Here is an 18,902-nt window from a genome sequence, read left to right on the forward strand (position 1 = left end):
GAGGGACGGAGGGACGGCGGGAAGATGACCGGGTGGGAGGGGAGGATGTGGGACTCGGGAGCCCTTCCAGATCCATTTAACCCTCATCTTCCAGCTCCTCTTCCAGAGCCTCCTCAAACACTCGCTCTGGTAGCCTGAAACATTCCTCGAAGAAGTTGACCAGCGACTGGCTGAGGTGCTGCCGTGTGGCCTCGCTGTGGATGTAGTGGCCTTCGTCTGGGTAGATCTGACAGGCAAAGAATACGGTAAGAAGGTTTATTGTTCATTCCTGAATGCAAATTGAATACATCTTTATTTCTTTAAAGCTTTCTCTTTAACACCAATAATAATTAGGGGTGTAACAATATATCGTGCCACGAAATTTCGCGATACAAAAACGTCACAATACGTGTCGTGGAGGTGACGAAGTGTATCGCGATATTGGGTTATTAATATTAATCTATTGTGTTTACTAGTAACGCGGATCCGACCGCGACTCGACCCGCAGACCAAAATCTTACTCCGCTCAGAAGAAACTAGTACCGTTTTGAGCTCTGAACCTTTACTTATGTAAGGCTGGTGTAGAGCCTTACCTTATTAAATTAAACCTTATTGGGGTCGTGAGTAGGATAAACACGGGACAAATTCTGCTGAGTTCCAGTGTACTTTAATGTCCCTCAACAGTGTAGGATTTTAGAACATCAACACAGCACCTAGTGCCGTACTGTGGCGTATCACTCCGCCCAATCTAAAGGGGCTGACACACCAAGCCGAAAATCGGCCGTCGGTGAGTGTCGGTGCACGTCTGTCGGGCTAGTTTCCCCGGTGTGTCCCGCACGTCGCCACAGGTCGGGCGCCCGTCGGGAGCTTTTCAGCCGATTCGACATGTTGAATCGGCGTCGGCCTTCGGTCAAATAACTCACTCTGTGATTGGCTTTTCCCAGAATGCTTTTCGTCGTCATTTGCAGACTGAATAAAAAAAAAACATGTGAATGTACATAATCACTCGCTTGTCTTTTTCAAACCGCGCCAGAATAAAGGCTGATTTATGCTTCTGCGTTACACCAACGCAGAACCTACAGCGTAGGTTACGCGGCGACGCGCGCCATACGCCGTAGGCTCTGCGTCGATTTAACGTGGAATCATAAATCAGCTCCGGAGCCGGCAGGCAGAAAATCCCGAAATTTTCGGAACAAATTTCTTAACAGGCGTAGCTACAACTGTTAGATTTCATCTATTAAACCAACATTTATCTTCCTAAATGATTTATTTCAGCCAGCGGTAATTCTCCACAGTTTTGTTGTATGTTTTGATCAGATCTGTTCTGGTCAGAGTTTTGTTTGTCTGCACTTGTGTTTTCTCAATAAAGCTTTGAAAAAAAAAAAGCGCTGTCCCCCTCCTTTAGCCCCTGAATACAGACTACCGCTACCTGCTGGTATGGAGGGGAATTACCTCTCACACATGCGCAGAACGTACGTGCTAGTTCGCCGTCGGGTGTCGTATTTGCGGTGTGTCTAGTGAGCCCGACACAGCAGTCGGCAGAGAACGGGGGAAGTCGGGTTGGTGTGTCAAGGCCTTTAAACAGACTAATCACTACAGATAAACTGACTAGTGTCATTATAGTCCCTGATTTACATCAGAACATAAAGAATATATTTATAAAATAATGAACCCTGAATTACCAAAATAACCTTCTTAACAAAAATAAATCTCCTCTTACACTTATAAGGTGAGCATGAATCAATCTTTTTTATGATGTAAAATTGTATGTATTTATTTAATTTTAGTTGTTAAATTTCTGGAAAAGAAAAAAGTCAAATCATTCTTGAGAGAAACTATTCAGTTTGTGGCAAAGTATTTGTACTTGTATGAAACTGAAGATGCATAATGCAAACCTGACATTTACTTTTAGTTCAGTTTGTGGAAAATGGTTGGCCTGGCTTTCTCTTTAAAACTTAAACAGTTATAAAGCATTACAAACTGTAACAATAGGGCAAATGCACAGTATTGTTTTGTATTTTGTGTCTTTCAAATAAAAATACATTTTTTCTAGTCATACGTTCCTCATGCAAGGTTGTTAAAAAAAATACCGCTATAATATCGTTATCGTGACCTCAATATCGTCTATCATACCGTATCGTGAGATTAGTGTATCGTTACACCCCTAATAATAATAATGCGGATGACTGCAGTAACAGCACACTCCAGTCATGTGTACCGACGGCTATCTCCCCCTTGTAAGACTGCTTGATATTGACGTTGAAGCTGATGTAAAATCCTCAGAGTGGCTTTCACCCAAAGTCCAACACCCTGAGAGTATAGACTAAGCACAAGTCGGGAGGGGGGGGGGGGGGGGATCAGAGCCATTATCCAGGATTTAAAAAACACTCCAACGTGCACCAGGAAGATGTCTGCCGTTAATGAACTGCTGAGCGGTTGCCTGGGGAGCAGAAATCCAATAAGGAAAGATGAGGAAGAGGATAAAGACGAGCCCCAGTGCAGGATGCTTCATCAGCAGATCGAACACTTATATGACGGAGAAATATCAGCTTAGAGCCTTTTATGGAAAATAACTTTTTACATTTCTGCTGAAATTATTGATTAAAGCTCCTGAAAATCGGTAATATTTGATTTTTTTTAAATGTAATTAAAAGGAAAGTATCATTTCAACTTTAACACCTCTCATCTGCAGCTTCTCCCGTTAAGAGTTTTCTTCATTTAGGAGTTAATTTTAATTATTGATGTTGTCAGGATACCATTCAAGCCAGTATTTTGCTCAGATTTTCACCAAATAGTAATCAAAAGTCTTGTTGAACAGTTACTAGCGGATCATTTTAAATACTTTCTAAACAATAGCATGTATAAAAAACACTTAAGTTGCCATCATCAGATAAAAAACCCCCCACAAAGTTAACCCTTATTACACGACCTCTGAGTAAGTGTTATGTGGTTCCTTCAGGTTTGGTTAAATGTTTATATAACTGTTACTTCTCTTTAAGAAGCGAAAGGCCATCAAACGCTAAGTGTGCTGTTTTGTCCCAGGAGCCCTCACTGGAGGTGAAGTGGAGACACCAGTTTAAGACTCGGTGACATGTCTATTGGTGGGTAATAAGATTTGATGAACATTCAGCGGCGGTGCATTGTGTGGCTAATGGATTAGTGCTGGTGTTAATGCCGGATGTCTGTGGAGGCCTCGCATAATCTCATTATGAAGCGAAGGCATTGTGAGGGGCTAATCCTCCGTCCACGGCGGGACCACCGCAGGGATTACACAGATCCTCAAGGTGGGAAATAAAGTCTGAAACCAGGACAAGAAAAGAAAGGGAATTGGATGAGCAGCAGCAGTGAGTGGATCTGAGCTCCGTACCTGTAAAGTGTAGTTGGCCTTTTCACTGATGAGCTGGGAGATGAATTTCGCCGTGTGCTGGAAATGAACTTTCTCTGCAGAAAGGAATGCAAAGAAAAAATATAACACTTGTTCCCTTTAACGTATTTATTCATGAAGGTGTAACTGTTAATATTCTACCGTCAGCTGTCGGGTGGATGATGAGGAACTTCTTATCCATGAACTGGGACGCTCTGTGAGCTAAATTTGCCACCTGAAAAGTAAATTGGATCAAATCAATACTTCAGTAGTTGTTCACAGGTGCAAGTGAAGGCGGAAAACGCGACCAGATCTCACCGTGTACGTCCTCGGACCACCTTTGGGCAGCCCCAGATATCTCTCCGAAAAAGCCGAGGCTAGAAGGGAAAGCAGGTTTCAGATGATTCTGCACCAAGACATCAAACCTCACATCAAAAACAAGAGTGATGCATCATTTCAGCCGTGTTCTCAGCGGTTCTGAAGCCGCTTCCTCCCCGTATTTAAATATATTCAGCCTTTTACATATTCCTCAGTCTCCCAGGTAGCAGACATTCCTCATTTGCAAACTCAGAGCGTCGTGGCACGGCTCACACCCCCTCTAGCACAGCGAGAAAAAAGCATCTAATAGATGGGAAACCGGTCACACCGTGACTCGCGGCTCCTCCCTAATTTGCAGTTTCCCGAGTTGGGGAACCAACAGCTGAAACAGTGCTGTCCCTCGCTCTCTGATTTCATCTTATTTTCACTCTCCCGATGCACAACAGCTCCACATTTCACACATTATGTTCCTTTGGTGGCGGAGGTGAGGGCGGCGTGTGATTGGTTTCCCGGTGTATCTGCACCATCGCACTGCTAGCTTTTATTTTTCCTTTCAGAGCACAAGCACGTTTAAGGTAGTCGCCCAAAGAACTCCCAGCTGCCGGGGTAAAGGTGCGACATCTGTAATCTGTCTTCCCTTTTCCCTTCCAACACATTCTGACAGCTCTGCCTGAGCTGAGATGATTGTCCGGAGATGGGTTTTTTTTTTTTTTACAAGCACAGCAAATATTGTGGCTTTTACATTTCAGGATATAGATGGAACCCCCCCCCCCCAAAAAAAAACAAAAAACAAACATAGCTTACCGTATAATTCAAAGTCAGTGATGGGGGAGAGCACGGCTCCACACTTTACGGGAGACTCCTCGCCGCTGACCAGCAGGCTGGTCACGTAGCCCCCGTATACCTGCAGAATACCAAGTGTTTAAATACTAGTCTGCTCCATTTATGGACTTACAGCAACAACCTGCTCGGGGTGGAGTTAACCACGTATCGCACTTGTTTTCTAATAGTGGAGCTCCTCTGGGACACGTCTGTATCGGCTCGTTTCATTGTAGTTCATTACTAATATTACTTCATATGGACATGAAATTATAAGAAAATGTAATCTTATGAAAGCCCTTCATCAAGTACGTGCCACGGAGAAGACCTTGCAGCTCCAGGAAATTCATTATTAGAAACATGTGCCATCAAAACTGCAAATAAATGGCCAAGCAACTGTGGATTTGATTTTTGTCGGAAATATCTGTAAAATTAGAGCTGAAGGAACGATGCACAGCGCTGAATACTCGCTCATTCTTGAGGAAACCTGTGAAAGTCTGCACTGGAAAACCAAGTATCGCACTTGTTTTCTAATAGCGGAGCTCCGTATCGGCTTGTTTCATTGTAGTTCATTACTAATATCATGTGAATACTTCATATGGACATGAAATTATAAGAAAATGTAATCTTATGAAAGCCCGTCATAGAGTACGTGCCACGGAGAAGACCTTGCAGCTCCAGGAAATTCATTATTAGAAAAATTTGCCATCAAAACTGCAAAGAAATGGCCACTTATCAGACAGGTCAAAGGTGAACCTGCAGAGGATGAAGGTTAAGCCATGAACATCTTTACTGCAAAGGTAGTTATGCGAGATGAGACTAAAGTGCAATAACAAGATGTGCAATATCTGTCTGTCTACCTCACACTCATTCTACCTGCTTTTTTTGCAGTGTTTTTTTCCATCGCAATGTATATACTGTCTATATCTTGTAATTGAGGGAGTAATAAAGGATTATCTTATCTTATCTAAAGTAAACGTTCAGAGACTAACAACACGTTGAAGCATGGCTGTGGTGCCATCATGCTGTGGATTTGATTTTTGTCGGTAAGATCTGTGAAATTAGAGCTGAAGGAACGATGCACAGCGCTGAATACTCGCTCATTCTTCAGGACGACCTGTGAAAGTCTGCACTGGACGAAAACACAGCTCAGTCTAATCAAGAATCTCATTTTGACTCAGAGATTGTTGGTACCAGCAGAGATCATCCAATCTGTCCTGAGTAGTCAGGTTTGTATTTGAAATGACTGCAAAACAGGAATATTACATTGACATAAGGGGGGCAGAAATTTATTTTTCCTTTCTGGTGGTTTCAAGGATCCTAAAAAACACATTTTAAGTCCAGGTTGTTAGCAATAAAACCTATTTATTCACCAAAAACAACAATAATCCGTTCAAGTATGTCTGACGTATTTAAGCTGTTAAGTGATCACAAGCCGGTATTTGTTGTAAATAAATGTAGCTTTCAGTACTTTATTGATGGATTCCGGTATTAATTGTAATAATGACTGAGGCTTTTATTCGTAACTAATAGCTGAAAAAAGGTAAACTTTTATTTTGTAAGACACCGTAAAGTAAACTGATGGAAGCAACACTTTTCTAAGATTAATTTGGGTAGTTAATAGAAAACTGTCCTGATCAGACTAGCAACCTCAACCAGAAACTCTCGACTATCGCTCCGTCTAAAGTGGCTCCATTTCAGTCTCATGGTCACAAAAATCTTTAATGTTCACCATCATTTTAAATGTATAATTTCCAGTGATTACAGAGATCATTTACCAGGATAATGGAGTCAAGATTGAAGTTAAATTCTCGCCTGAGTTTCCTGAAGACGACAACAGCTGCCACAAAGAAGTCACAGCTGGTGCCAAGTCGAGGGAACGGCGTTATTCTTCCAAAGTCAGTGTGGCCTTTTCAGAGCGATTAAAAAAGGAATAAATCCCAAGGGGACAAAGATTTGTCGTGACGGGAGCAGCTTTGTAAGTGCAAAGTATCCCAAGGTTTAAACTCACAAGAGGACAAAGTAGATGACCCAACCTCAGCAGCGTGCATTTATAAATACGAGCGGCTTTATGCTTTTATCAATTGCAGTCTTCGGGGGTTAGAAATGATCCAAAGAATGCAAGCATTGCAAAGATATATTCATGTGAAATATTGTGCTCTCACTTAATGTTTCTTTTTATGTGAATGTTGCACTCTTAAATTCAACTAATAAAGTCGACCAACCCGAGTGCACACACGGGTTTTCATGACTCTCTGAGCTCTCTCTCTCCTCCACACTTATCTTACCTGTCCAAACGCTCCAACTCGGGTTTTGTCCACATATGGCTCTTTCAGAATAAAACTGTAAAAGAAAAAACAAAAGATATTTGTTTTGATCCATGGTGGCAAATGTATGAAACCATTTGAATACAGATGCTAAAAAAAAAATTTAAATGACAAAAACACCAGATGGGCATTTTTAGTTGTGTTAATCATGCATTAGATATAATTCAAACTTTCCAGACTGTGTCACCATGGCACTGGTCACAGTTTAATTTCTGCAATAAACATTTAAGTCTGAAATTATTTAAATCAGACATAAAAAAAAAAATTGAAGTTTATTTTACAGGATAGTCTTCCTAACAGTGGCGGCTTGTCAATAGGGGGCGCTAGGCTGCCGCCCCCATTAAAATTAGCCTACTGGGGAAAAAAATAAAAATATAGACACAGTACACATAAATTACATAATAAAAAGTAATTATCACATCTGCGTACTCATAAAATGTGTCTGACTTAATTTTTCAAGCCTTCCCATCCCATACTGGGTTTATTCAGAGTTGTTTTTTGTGCAGACCAAAATACATAGGTTTCAATGGCGAGGGGCGCCGGCCAAATGAGTTTGTATTGTATGTTCTTAAACTTTTCTTCTTAATACAAGTAAATTGACTTATTTTCATAAAGCGCCTTTCTACAAAGAAATGTACGTTTTACGTCTCATTTATTAATTCACACACGCACTAATATACTTGGGAAACAGTTAGGCACCAAATATAATATATTTAATTTTCTGAGATGGCAAAAATAAGAACTTTATTGATCCCACATAGGAGTAATTCATGTTATATCAGCTATAGAGAACAAGGTAGTGCCGAAAAACAATATATATCCTCTCCTCACAAAAAGAAAAATAGAGAAACATATTTTCTCATCAACAAAACTAATTTAAAATTTTTCAAATAACAAAATAACATATTTGAACCATTTTCCAGACAATATCTGTCAATATCTCTATATAATAACTGAAAAAAACTGAAAAATGGTTCAAATATGTTATTTTGTTACTTGAAAATTTTTAAATATGTTTATGTAAAATATGCTATATGTATATGTAGTATATGTAGTGATATGCAATAAAAAATAACAAAAAAATGTATGTTCAAGTAGAGTTTATAGTTGTGTTGTAATCCCCACTCGCCAGTGCGCCCCCCCCCCCAAAAATTTTTTATCACCAGCCGCTGCTGCTTCCTAATATATCTAAGTTTTGAACACACATGTCCATCTGCACAGAGGTCAGAACTGTTTCCACTGAAGCGACTGCGTGGTTTCCGTGAACAGATCGGGCCACGTACTTGAGCGCGTCCTTCTGGTCCTGCTCTTCGAACACGCCCAGCTTCTTCTGGATCCGGTGCAGCAGGTTGGTTCCCTGGAAGCCGCTTCCTCGCCCGTCGCAGCGCACCACGATGGCGCCGAAGCTGCTCACCAGGACCGTGGCCCAGTCCATGAAGAACTGCTCTGAAACCGTCTGCCCCCCGGGGGTCCCACCACTGCTCGGCACACAAGCACAGCCGTCACAAGTCACATACAGTCCTTTAGGATGTTAATAGTGAGGAAGTTCCAAATGGAGAAGTGATTTTCCCTAATTATTCAGTAGTTTGTGTCATAAGTGCATAAATGTCAACACAACGGATGTACTGAAGTGGAAGAAAAGCTTGCAACATGTTTAGCTAAACTTCTTAACATTCTGTGTTTCACTTCTGTGTGATAGTGTGCACATACATGAGCAGGAGCAGGGGATAGTGCGCCGTGTCCATGAAGCCGGCAGGTTTCAGGATCTGCATGGACAAGCCTGCAACGCACAGTTACACAACTGTCACACACAAAGCTTCATCATCCACTCAGCCTTCTTTAACTCCACTAAACATTGTAGAACCTAATTTGTTACCAAGAACAAAAATGGTTATCCAACATTTGTATGTAAACTTCATTTAAAGGAGCTGTATGTAAGAGCAATAATAAAACGAATCATAAAATGACCCCGATATGTCAACAGACATTTAAAAATCATGTTCATTTCAAATACTTATGTCACTGACAACAGCACTCAAGCCAGGATATTCCAGTTTAAAAAAAGGAGTTGCAGCCCTCAACTGATGTTTATGTTGTCATTTTTTGTTTTGGCCTGAAGCTCCACCCTCCACCTATCTCCCAATCACCAAGTCAGTATTGTTTCTGAAGCTCCACCCTCCACCTATCTCCCAATCACCAAGTCAGTATTGTTTCTGAAGCTCCACCCTCCACCTATCTCCCAATCACCAAGTCAGTATTGTTTCTGAAGCTCCACCCTCCACCTATCTCCCAATCACCAAGTCAGTATTGTTTCTGCATCCGGGTTGCCAGCTCGGCTCTAATTATCGCAGCCATGACAGCCTACGTTCCTGCTGCATTCTGCAGCCTATCTGGCAACCTCTGGTCGGGGGGAGGAGGGGGAGGGTACACGCCGCTCTTTATGTCAAACCATTCAAAAGTTATGGCAGAAAGTAGGAACTATCAAATATGGACCAATCAGATGAAGGGTGGGCGCGCTTTTTGGCGTCTATCATCGCCACGGTAACGCTTTTGACTGAGAAAAGTAGTGCCCATCGTCGCAGGATCGAGACGCACATATTGATGTACAACACACCTGTGTGCACGTTACGGTTCGGGCGAAGAAACGGCCGAAGAAATGGCATAAATTGCGCCAAAATTGCACGACTTTCTGTTCGGTTTCGGCCATGACGCCAAGAGACTTTTCTTTAACTTGCGTCATGATACAGGTGTGTAGCGATTTTCGTGCATGTACGTCAAACCGTATTGTGGGGCTTGAGGCACGAAGTTTTCTAGGGGGCGCTGTTGAGCCATTAAGCCACGGCCATTAATGTAAACCATTAAATATTACATTTTTCGCCAGGCCTGGCTTGCGTGGAAAATTTGGTGACTTTTCGGGCACGTTTAGGGAAGAAATTTTATCGGAAGAAAAACGAGAACGAGGAGAACGAGAACAATTCCTACAGATACAATTGGGCCTTCGCACTGTCAGTGCTCGGGCCCTAATTAAAAGCTAATGAGCTAATTTCAGTACTTTTCTTATTAAAAGTCAGTCATTAAGGCAATCTTTACTTAAAACAATATATAGCTTTGGCTCTTTGCGCGAGACGTCTGCTGCGTGAAAACTATTGTGGCTAGACACCAGAATAGATACAATTACTTTAGTGAGTAATGATCTAATTGCGTTATATAAATACATCTTGTGGAGGAACTGCAGAGCACCGTAGTAGATGTTGCTCTGGATAAAAGCGTCCACAGCTAAATGACAGTAGTAGTAGTAGCATACTGTAATCGTCCATGTTGATCTCCTTGTACTCCACCGTGGGCATCTGCATGGAGTCCAGCGTCTGCCTCAGGTTCTCACTGCTCTCCAGTTTGTACACTTCAGAAATATCTGAGGACAGAAAGCCATTAAACCCGCGTGAGCTTGCGTACATAATGTACAAAGCAAACAGTACGTCTAATCTTTAGTGCTTAAAACAAAGACAACAGGCCTTAAAAATAAAACACGTGATCTGAACATCAGCATGTTCCAAAACACAGCTGTTAAATCATCTATGTCATTTGCTCAGGTGTTGGTATAAAATTGGACAATATTAACTCAGTATTCATCCATTTCTGCTTATGCCTATTTAGGAATAAGCTGCTGCTGGTGGAGCCAGTCCCATCTTTTTCCAAGCAAATAGCAGCGATCCACCCTAAACTAAACAACCACACACACTTCTAGTGGCAATCTAGGATCTCTAAGGTATCTGACATTCATGCTTTTGAGCTGTAAGAGGAAATTTGAGTACCTGAAAAAAAAACAATGAAGCAATTCTGCACAGAAGAGGTAGGATTTTGTTTTTTTACACTGTGTGCACCTTTTCCAAGACTCTTTAAAGGAGATGTGAAGGGTTTTTGCAGTTGGTTGCAGTGTCTAATTTGTGCCACTAGATGGCCTTCACGCTTTGGCATCTATTTAAAGTAAAAGGAAAAGTTACTGTTATTATATATAGCCACTGACAAATATAAGCTGTATTCTGTCAATGATCAGCTTCCATGACACTACAATAGCAGCTGTATAAATAAATAGAGTCTGTACTTAATGCTGAAAAGCACAAATACACACTCCTAAGCTCAAATGTGCCATTTGTTTAAGAACATCAGCGAAACAGGCCCGTGGTTTATTAATAAGGGAAGAGTCCTGCAAAGCTCGATCGATCAACTGCAGCTAATAGAAAGATTCTGGCTGCTTTGTCCGCTCTGAAAAATTGGCTTAAATATGAGTGTTTAATCAAAGCTGGTAAATTAAGTTTGGTCACAGGTGACCACAGCTGTTTTGTTTTCCTTTTCTAAATGACTATTAAAGTGGAAAATGCTCGCTGGTTAGAGCCGTGAACTTCAGCAAACGCAAACAAGCAATAAAGTAAAACACGTGAGCGCTACTCACACCGTGACCCGGACTCTCTGGGGGCGAGTTTCATTAATCGAGAGGCTGCTTCGCCAACACAGAACCTGCTGTTCTCATTCAACAGCTGGTTTGTTTCAACCCCAACTTATCATCGCTGGCTACCCTGACGGTCGAGGTCAAAGGGACGGCGGCGAACATTGTTTGCTTGAATTGGTTTGTGTGAACGGCCGAACGGCAGCGTCCAGGAGGGAAATCAACACAACGGCTGCCGCAGCTGCTCGTACTTACAGATTCTGATAAAATCCTCCCAGGCAGCGGAGGAGGAAAACTTCAATTAAACCTTCAGATAAGAGCAGGAGGAGGAGGAGGAGGAGGAGAGGGAGGAGAGGAGCTCCGTCTGGATTATGGACTGAAGCTGCTCGCATCAGTCAGTGTGTTTCGGTTCGTATGCATAGATGAATTCTGATGTGACCTTGTGTCTGCCTCTGCCAAAGCTCGGACTCAAACGCAGAGACGTTAATTGCTGAAGTGCCAGGAAATAGGAAATGGTTATAAAGCCATCCCACGTGCAGCAGACCTTTCTGTCCGTCTACGTCTTATTTCAGCTCCCTCAGCTGCTAGAGGTTTATATCAGTACTGTTCTGTGCACACATTAGTGCCAACGTGTGGAAATGAAAAAAGTCTTCTGATTGTAGTAGATCGATGCAACAGACAACAATATCTCCAAAAATAAAGCAGATAAAAATGTATAAAAAGGGGGTAATACTAAGTACCCCCACTCCAGGATTTAGGAGGGTGAATTGGAGACACGCTATGAACTATAAAAGCAAACATTTTGACACTTTGCTGGTCTACTGCATTCATGTGTGTGTCAACACAAGGCCTAGAGAACAAGATATTTATACTGTCTTAGAGAAACAACTAGTGCTGCAAATCAGCCTGGAAAGGGTTATAAAACCATTTCCAAACATTCTGGAGTAGAAAACATTCAAAACAGTAATTATTCTTACCATAAATGGACATATGAGCAAATTTACTCCAAGAAACTGTGTATAGCTCAGAGAAAAATACACAAAAATATACAAGAGCAACATTGCAGAACATACATGAATGAGCAACCCTCCAGCCGTTCTTCGTGAAACTCTTTGTCACTAAAGTTTCTTAAAAAGCAAAGACAACACTTCTGTAAATGTGTCTCATATGGCAGTGGGAAGGTGATGTGAGATTGTGTTGCAGAAACAGGACGTGAGCACCGTGCAGTCACTGAGCCAGCCAAGTCCTCTAGAGACGCATGTGAGGCCATCTGTCTGACACCTACAACCCGCCTGACACTGGCTCATTAAACAGGACAATGATCTGAAGCACCAGCAAACTTCTACATCAGGACCAGTAAAAAAACAAATCGACGTTTTCAAATGGCCAAGTCAAAGTCTAAACCTCAACCCGATAGAAATGCGGTGGACTGTCAGAGATCGTTGCACGAGTGAAAGCTGAAAATCTTCATTAAATTATATAGTGTTGTAAAGAAGAATGGACTAAAATTCCTCTACACCAGGGGTCAGCAACCCAAAATGTTTTAGAGACATATTGGACCAAAAACACAAAAAACAAATATGTCTGGAGCCGCAAAAAATGAAAAGGTCTTGTATCAGCCTTAGAATGAAGGCAACACATGCTGCATGTTTCTATATTAGTTAGAACTGGGGGAAGATTTTTTTTTCATTATGCACTTCGAGAAAAAAGTTGAAATGTTGAGAAAAAAATCGAAATTTCTAGGAAAAAAAGTCGAAATGTTGAGATTAATGTTGAAGTAAAATTTCGAGAAAAAAGTCAAAATGTCGAGAAAAAAGTCAAAATGTCGAGGAAATAGAAATGTCGAGGAAATAGTCAAAATTTCATGAAAAAAGTCGAAATGTTGAGAAAAAAGTCGAAATGTCGAGATTAAAAAGGAAAGGAAAAGGGAAGAAAAAAAGAAAAAAAGAAGAAAAAAAGAAAAGAAAAAGAAGAAAAAGAGAAAAAAGGGAAAAAAAGGAAAAAAAAGAAGAAAAAGGAAAAAAAAGGTCAAACATTTTTGAAAAAGCTCCAGGAGCCACTAGGGCGGCGCTAAAGAGCCGCATGCGGCTCTAGAGCCGCGGGTTGCCGACCCCTGGCCTACACCTATAGGAAATACTGATTAAAAAATACAGGAACTAGCTATTTGAAAAGAGTGCTCCTAAAGGTAAATCATCACTTAGTATTTCCTTCATGCTTTTCTTTTCTTTTTGACTTCATATTTTCTTAAATAAATAACGACTCTGAGAATATTGTATATTGTTTGTTTGAAGTTGGACCTGCCCAGTTCTAGGACCCACTACAATCAGTTAATCGTTGTGTTTTTACACAAACAAACGGATTAAAAGAGGGGCTACTAACAGCTTTGGCAGCCCCCGAGTGCAGCCTTGTACTCGAGGTAAATGCATTACAAAGCCGCGGTGACACTCTGCATACTTTAATGTGCATTAGTAAATCCTTTCTAATAAAGCAAACTTGCTAGGTGGAGTCCACTGTTTAATCCATTAAATACCGTACAACATTTACAAACATGCTTTCTTTTTTTCTTCAACCATCAGATCAGGCAGATCTTATTACTTAAAGATGACAAAGACTGACACGCACTCACAATCAAATTAAAGTGTGCTGATATTGCTGTTGGGCAGGTCATAATGTAATGAGTGCATCCGTTGAGAGGAGTAATGTGATTACTGCCATCCTGCCGGGCCTGGCTTGCAGACAAACGTACACAGGTGGTCACTCTGCACTGCGGACCGCTCTGCCCCGGATGACAAGGTCGTTTTAAACGGCGTCGCTATGCTACAGTGCACAAGGTCATGATGCCTTTCAAATTATTCACAATCCCGGGATGCAGATTTGTGTTTCGGCTCAGGGGGGTGGAGGGGGGTACTCACTTTCTCTGTCTTGAGTCTCACTTTCTGCATCTCTTTGCGTCTTGTAAATGGCCACGAAGGGAATGTCTGGCCCTGTAGACGAGGAAATGAGAGGTTAAAATGTGTGGTCAGAGTTTCAGATTTGACCATGGCTTGTGCTGTTTTATATTAACCCTCGTGCTGTCTTCAGGTCAAGGAAGGAGGAAGAGAAGAAGGGAGGAAAGAAGGAAGGAAGGAAGGATTAAAAGGAGGAAAGAAAGAAGGAAGGAAGGTAGAAAAGAAGGATGGAAGGAAGGGAGTAAATAAGGAAGGGAAGAAGGAAGGAAGGAAGGAAGGAAGGAAGGAAGGAAGGAAGGAAGGAAGGAAGGAAGGAAGGAAGGAAGGAAGGAGAGAACAGGAAAAAAGAAGGAAGGAAGGGAGAAAAGAGGAAGGGAAGAAGGAAGAAAAGAGGAAGGGAAGAAGGAAGGAGGGAGCAGGAAAAAATAAGGAAGGAAGGGAGGAAGGAAGGAGAGAACAGGAAAAAAGAAGGAAGGAAGGGAGAAAAGAGGAAGGGAAGAAGGAAGGAGATAGCAGGAAAAAGGAAGGAAGGAAGAAGGAAGGAGAGAGCAGGAAAAAAGAAGGAAGGAAGGAAGGAAGGAAGGAAGGAAGGAAGGAAGGAAAGAAAGAAGGAGAGAACAGGAAAAATGAAGGAAGGAAGGAAGGAAGGAAGGAAGGAAAGAAAGAAGGAAGGAGAGAACAGGAAAAAAGAAGGAAGGAAGGAAGGAAGGATGGAAGGAGAGAACAGTAAAAAAGAAGGAAGGAAGGGAGAAAAGAGGAAGGGAAGAAGGAAGGAGATAGCAGGGGAAAGGAAGGAAGGAAGGAAGGGAAGAAGGAAGAAAAGAGGAAGGGAAGAAGGAAGGAAGGAAGGAAGGAAGGAAGGAAGGAAGGGGAAGAAGGAAGGAGAGAACAGGAAAAAAGGAAGGAAGGGAGAAAAGAGGAAGGGAAGAAGGAAGGAGAGAGCAGGAAAAAGGAAGGAAGGAAGGAAGGAAGGAAGAGGAAGGGAAGAAGGAAGGAGAGAGCAGGAGGAAAGAAGGAAGGAAGGAAGGAAGGAAGGGAGAAAAGAGGAAGGGAGAAGGAAGGAGAGAGCAGGAAAAAGGAAGGAAGGAAGGAAGGAAGGGAAGAAGGAAGGAGAGAGCAGGAAAAAGGAAGGAAGGAAGGAAGGAAGGAAGGGAGAAGGAAGGAGAGAGCAGGAGGAAAGAAGGAACAGGAGAATTAGGTCATTTTGACCCGAAGACAGTACAAGGGTTAAACATTCAAGAATCTATGGATACTCTGGTTTTTAGAAGCGAAGAAGCTTCATCATGAAAAGCTTAGAGTAAGAAAAGAAAGTATGTCCATCAATCTCCGTTTATTTGATTTTTATAATTCAATAAGTGGTTCAGCTCTTGTATCTGGACAATAAACAGGCAAAGCTAAAAAAAACCAACATCAGAGCTGCAGCACATGAGACGATCACTGCACTTAGCAAATTGAGAACCCAACACAGAACTCCTCCCGGTCCTCATGGTAATGATATCACAACCTCATCTCATCAGATCACAGGCTGGCTGCGAGGGACGGCGCGGCCGGGATTATATACCATCATTAACTGCGAGGTCAGCAGAGACGTGTGATTGGTCCGTCCCCGTCTGATCTGACAGCAGAGAGGATCCCTGTCAGATTGGGAGGCGATTGTTTGATGATTGATGATGTTTGATTAAATGCTGTTTGATTCAGATCTTGGGGCTTGAAAGTGGTGCTTTGACGTTCTTATGTTTCTCCGAGTCTTCTCTTGAGAAGTGATTTGTCTGATTTGTCGGTGTTCACGTGGCCCACGCAATCAGCAGATATGAATCAGAGGTTTCCCAGGAAGCCAGCGGCTGCTTTTGACACTAATGCCTACAGTGAACTAAAGCTTTTAACCCAAATACCAGAAAAATAGTACATTTTCCAGCTTCACACCGATCTCTGGCTCTTTGTATACTACGCTTGTTTGTATATGAATGCTTGTTTTAATCTGCCTTTCCTCTAGAGTAGCTTTGTACACATCTTAATCCCCAAACCGTGTAATTATTTAGCAACAAAAAGGCTGGGAATAACAAGGAGCAGCTCCTCCTACGCTACGATGAGCAACGCTCCTGCTGCAGGTCACACTTCTGCTTCTGACGTTACACTTTACACATTTCCTGTAAATGACCTCAATGCCTACATTTATTTCACGCGCGTTGGAGCCAGAACTGGATTCAGAATAAGAACGTTGACAGCGTGACAAACTGCCAACAACAGCGATTACGGCTGGATGTCTCTGTTTGGGGAAATTGTCCGCTAGTGTGTGACGTTCCGGATTATTCCGTCCTTCAGGGTCTCAGCACACACGTTTGTTCGTCACACGGCTGCGTCGCAGCGCGTAGGTGAGGGGTTAAAATGTGAGGTCATATTTTCAGATTTGACCATGACTTGTGCTATTTTATATTAACCCTTGTGCTGTCTTTGGTCAAGGAAGGAGGAAGAGAAGAAGGGAGGAAAGAAGGAAGGAAGGAAGAATGAAAAGAAGGAAAGAAAGAAAGAAGGAAGGAAGGAAGAATGAAAAGAAGGAAAGAAAGAAGGAAGGAAGGGAGAAAATAAGGAAGGAAGGAAGGGAGAAAATAAGGAAGGAAGGAAGGGAGAAAATAAGGAAGGAAGGAAGGAAGGAAGGAAGGAGAGAACAGGAAAAAAAAGGAAGGAAGGGAGAAAAGAGGAAGGGAAGAAGGAAGGAGAGAGCAGGAAAAAGGAAAAAAGAAGGAAGGAAGGAAAGAAAGAAGGAAGGAAGGTAGAAAAGAAGGATGGAAGGAAGGGAGTAAATAAGGAAGGAAAGAAAGAAGGAAGGAAGGTAGAAAAGAAGGATGGAAGGAAGGGAGTAAATAAGGAAGGAAGGAAGGAAGGAAGGAAGGAAGGAAGGAAGGAAGGAAGGAAGGAAGGAAGGAAGGAAGGAAGGAAGGAAGGAAGGAAGGAAGGAAGGAAGGAAGGAGAGAACAGGAAAAAATAAGGAAGGAGAGAACAGGAAAAAGGAAGGAAGGAAGGAAGGAAGGGAGAATGAAAAGAAGGAAAAAAGAAGGAAGGAAGGAAAGAAAGAAGGAAGGAAGGAAGGAAGGAGAGAACAGGAAAAAGGAAGGAAGGAAGGAAGGAAGGAAGGGAGTAAATAAGGAAGGAAGGAAGGAAGGAAGGAAGGAAGGAAGGAAGGAAGGAAGGAAGGAGAGAACAGGAAAAAGGAAGGAAGGAAGGAAGGAAGGAAGGAAGGAAGGAAGGAAGGGAGAATGAAAAGAAGGAAAGAAAGAAGGAAGGAAGGTAGAAAAGAAGGAAGGAAGGAAGGAAGGAAGGAAGGAAGGGAGTAAATAAGGAAGGAAGGAAGGAAGGAGAGAGCAGGAAAAAAGAAGGAAGGAAGGAAGGAAGGAAGGAAGGAGAGAACAGTAAAAAGAAGGAAGGAAGGAAGGAAGGGAGAAAAGAGGAAGAGCCGCCCACCTTGACAGCTCAGCAGGAAGTAGCTCATGTTGTGGCTGAAGGAGCCGCTGATGTAGCCGCAGCTGTCAGACAGGCCGCACGACAGGCAGCGCCGGTTGAATGATCCAAATGTGTCAGCGCTGCGGAAACAAATGTGATGGTATTTTAACATCTTTCAAACTTTTTTCCCTTCTTTCATAACAAACCAGTCAACATCTAAAAATCAGAGCAACCATTACCTGTACAGATGCCTTCGCTTGGGGCCGTCCTCAGTACTCAAGAAGTATCTGAGTTGAGATAAAAATAAAAACAAGAGCAGCAGTTTGGTGCTAACCTGCGTCAGACAGTGGGAAGTATATTTTGGTCTTTCTTCGAGTTTGGCAGAACGGTTACCGGTCTCCCCTTTGGGGTGCAAAAACAAAAAGCACCTGGAAAACATTGAGTCCTGCCAGCTGCCGACTAAAATAGACGTTTCATAAATGAATGATGGTGGAAAAGGGATGAGGGATCCTTTTAGTGGCGAAGTAGGTCGGAGCTTCCCATTTCTGTTCTGGGTGAGGCTCTGAACACCTCAAGTCTGGGAACAAGAGAGTTCCCGTGCTCGTGTGTGGAAGCGTGGCCAGGAATGTGGCGGTGAAATGATCAAGCAGCGATGGAGATGAGTCACACGGAGCTGCGGGGCGCTTTTACACCCTCCACATTTAGGGCAGTTTATTTACACTTCAGAGGTAAACACCAGCGCTCCAGAGCAGGTGGCAACACTGAATAAAAACCTTTGGAACAAAGCGCAGCGGGGGGTTTAAACATTGAGGAGGCGGGTCTGTTTCTGTCCGTGGTGATGAAGTGTCTCGCTGTTCCAGCGCGCAGTGATTGCAGATAAAGATGACAACAACCGTTCTGCATGTGGGTGTTAGTGTGTGTGTGTGTGTTAGTGTGTGGGTGTTAGTGTGAGTGTTAAGTGTGTGTGTGCTCACATCAGATGGCTGTCCTCGTGGTAGGCCAGGACTTGAGTGACGTCCCAGTCTCCGGACGTGATGGACTGTAGTGTGTCCGTGCTGGTGTTGGGCTTAAAGAGGAGGAAAAAAATCATGGTTATGATTCACTAAATAACACTGCAGAGTCCCACAATCAAGACTATGTGCAATCACATGTACGGTAAAGATTAGATGTGTACTTTCAAACATCTTTGCATCTGTAAAATCTGATTTTTTTGAAATGCAAACAGTTATTCTGTTAAAACAGACACAGATTACTTTTGTAATACT

At 42.5% G+C, this 18,902-nt stretch overlaps 1 protein-coding gene across 4 annotated transcripts in view; it reads right to left on the reverse strand.

The window, feature by feature from the left end:
* LOC133423706 (dipeptidyl aminopeptidase-like protein 6) overlaps positions 1-18,902 on the reverse strand; it is a 338,469-nt gene continuing 319,567 nt past the window's right edge. For all 4 annotated transcript variants that reach the window (XM_061714009.1, XM_061714010.1, XM_061714007.1 and 1 more), the window contains exons 14-26: positions 18,612-18,703; positions 17,877-17,924; positions 17,659-17,777; positions 14,164-14,235; positions 10,112-10,219; positions 8,518-8,587; positions 8,091-8,285; positions 6,769-6,823; positions 4,466-4,565; positions 3,662-3,720; positions 3,506-3,578; positions 3,347-3,420; positions 1-226 (exon numbers count right to left, since the gene is read on the reverse strand). In XM_061714009.1, coding sequence (XP_061569993.1) covers positions 77-226; positions 3,347-3,420; positions 3,506-3,578; positions 3,662-3,720; positions 4,466-4,565; positions 6,769-6,823; positions 8,091-8,285; positions 8,518-8,587; positions 10,112-10,219; positions 14,164-14,235; positions 17,659-17,777; positions 17,877-17,924; positions 18,612-18,703 — 1,215 coding nt within the window. In that variant the 3' untranslated portion in view covers positions 1-76. The remainder of the gene's footprint in view (positions 227-3,346; positions 3,421-3,505; positions 3,579-3,661; positions 3,721-4,465; positions 4,566-6,768; positions 6,824-8,090; positions 8,286-8,517; positions 8,588-10,111; positions 10,220-14,163; positions 14,236-17,658; positions 17,778-17,876; positions 17,925-18,611; positions 18,704-18,902) is intronic.

The sequence above is a fragment of the Cololabis saira genome, chromosome 22 (genome assembly GCF_033807715.1).
Source record: "Cololabis saira isolate AMF1-May2022 chromosome 22, fColSai1.1, whole genome shotgun sequence".
Classification (NCBI taxonomy): domain Eukaryota; kingdom Metazoa; phylum Chordata; class Actinopteri; order Beloniformes; family Belonidae; genus Cololabis; species Cololabis saira.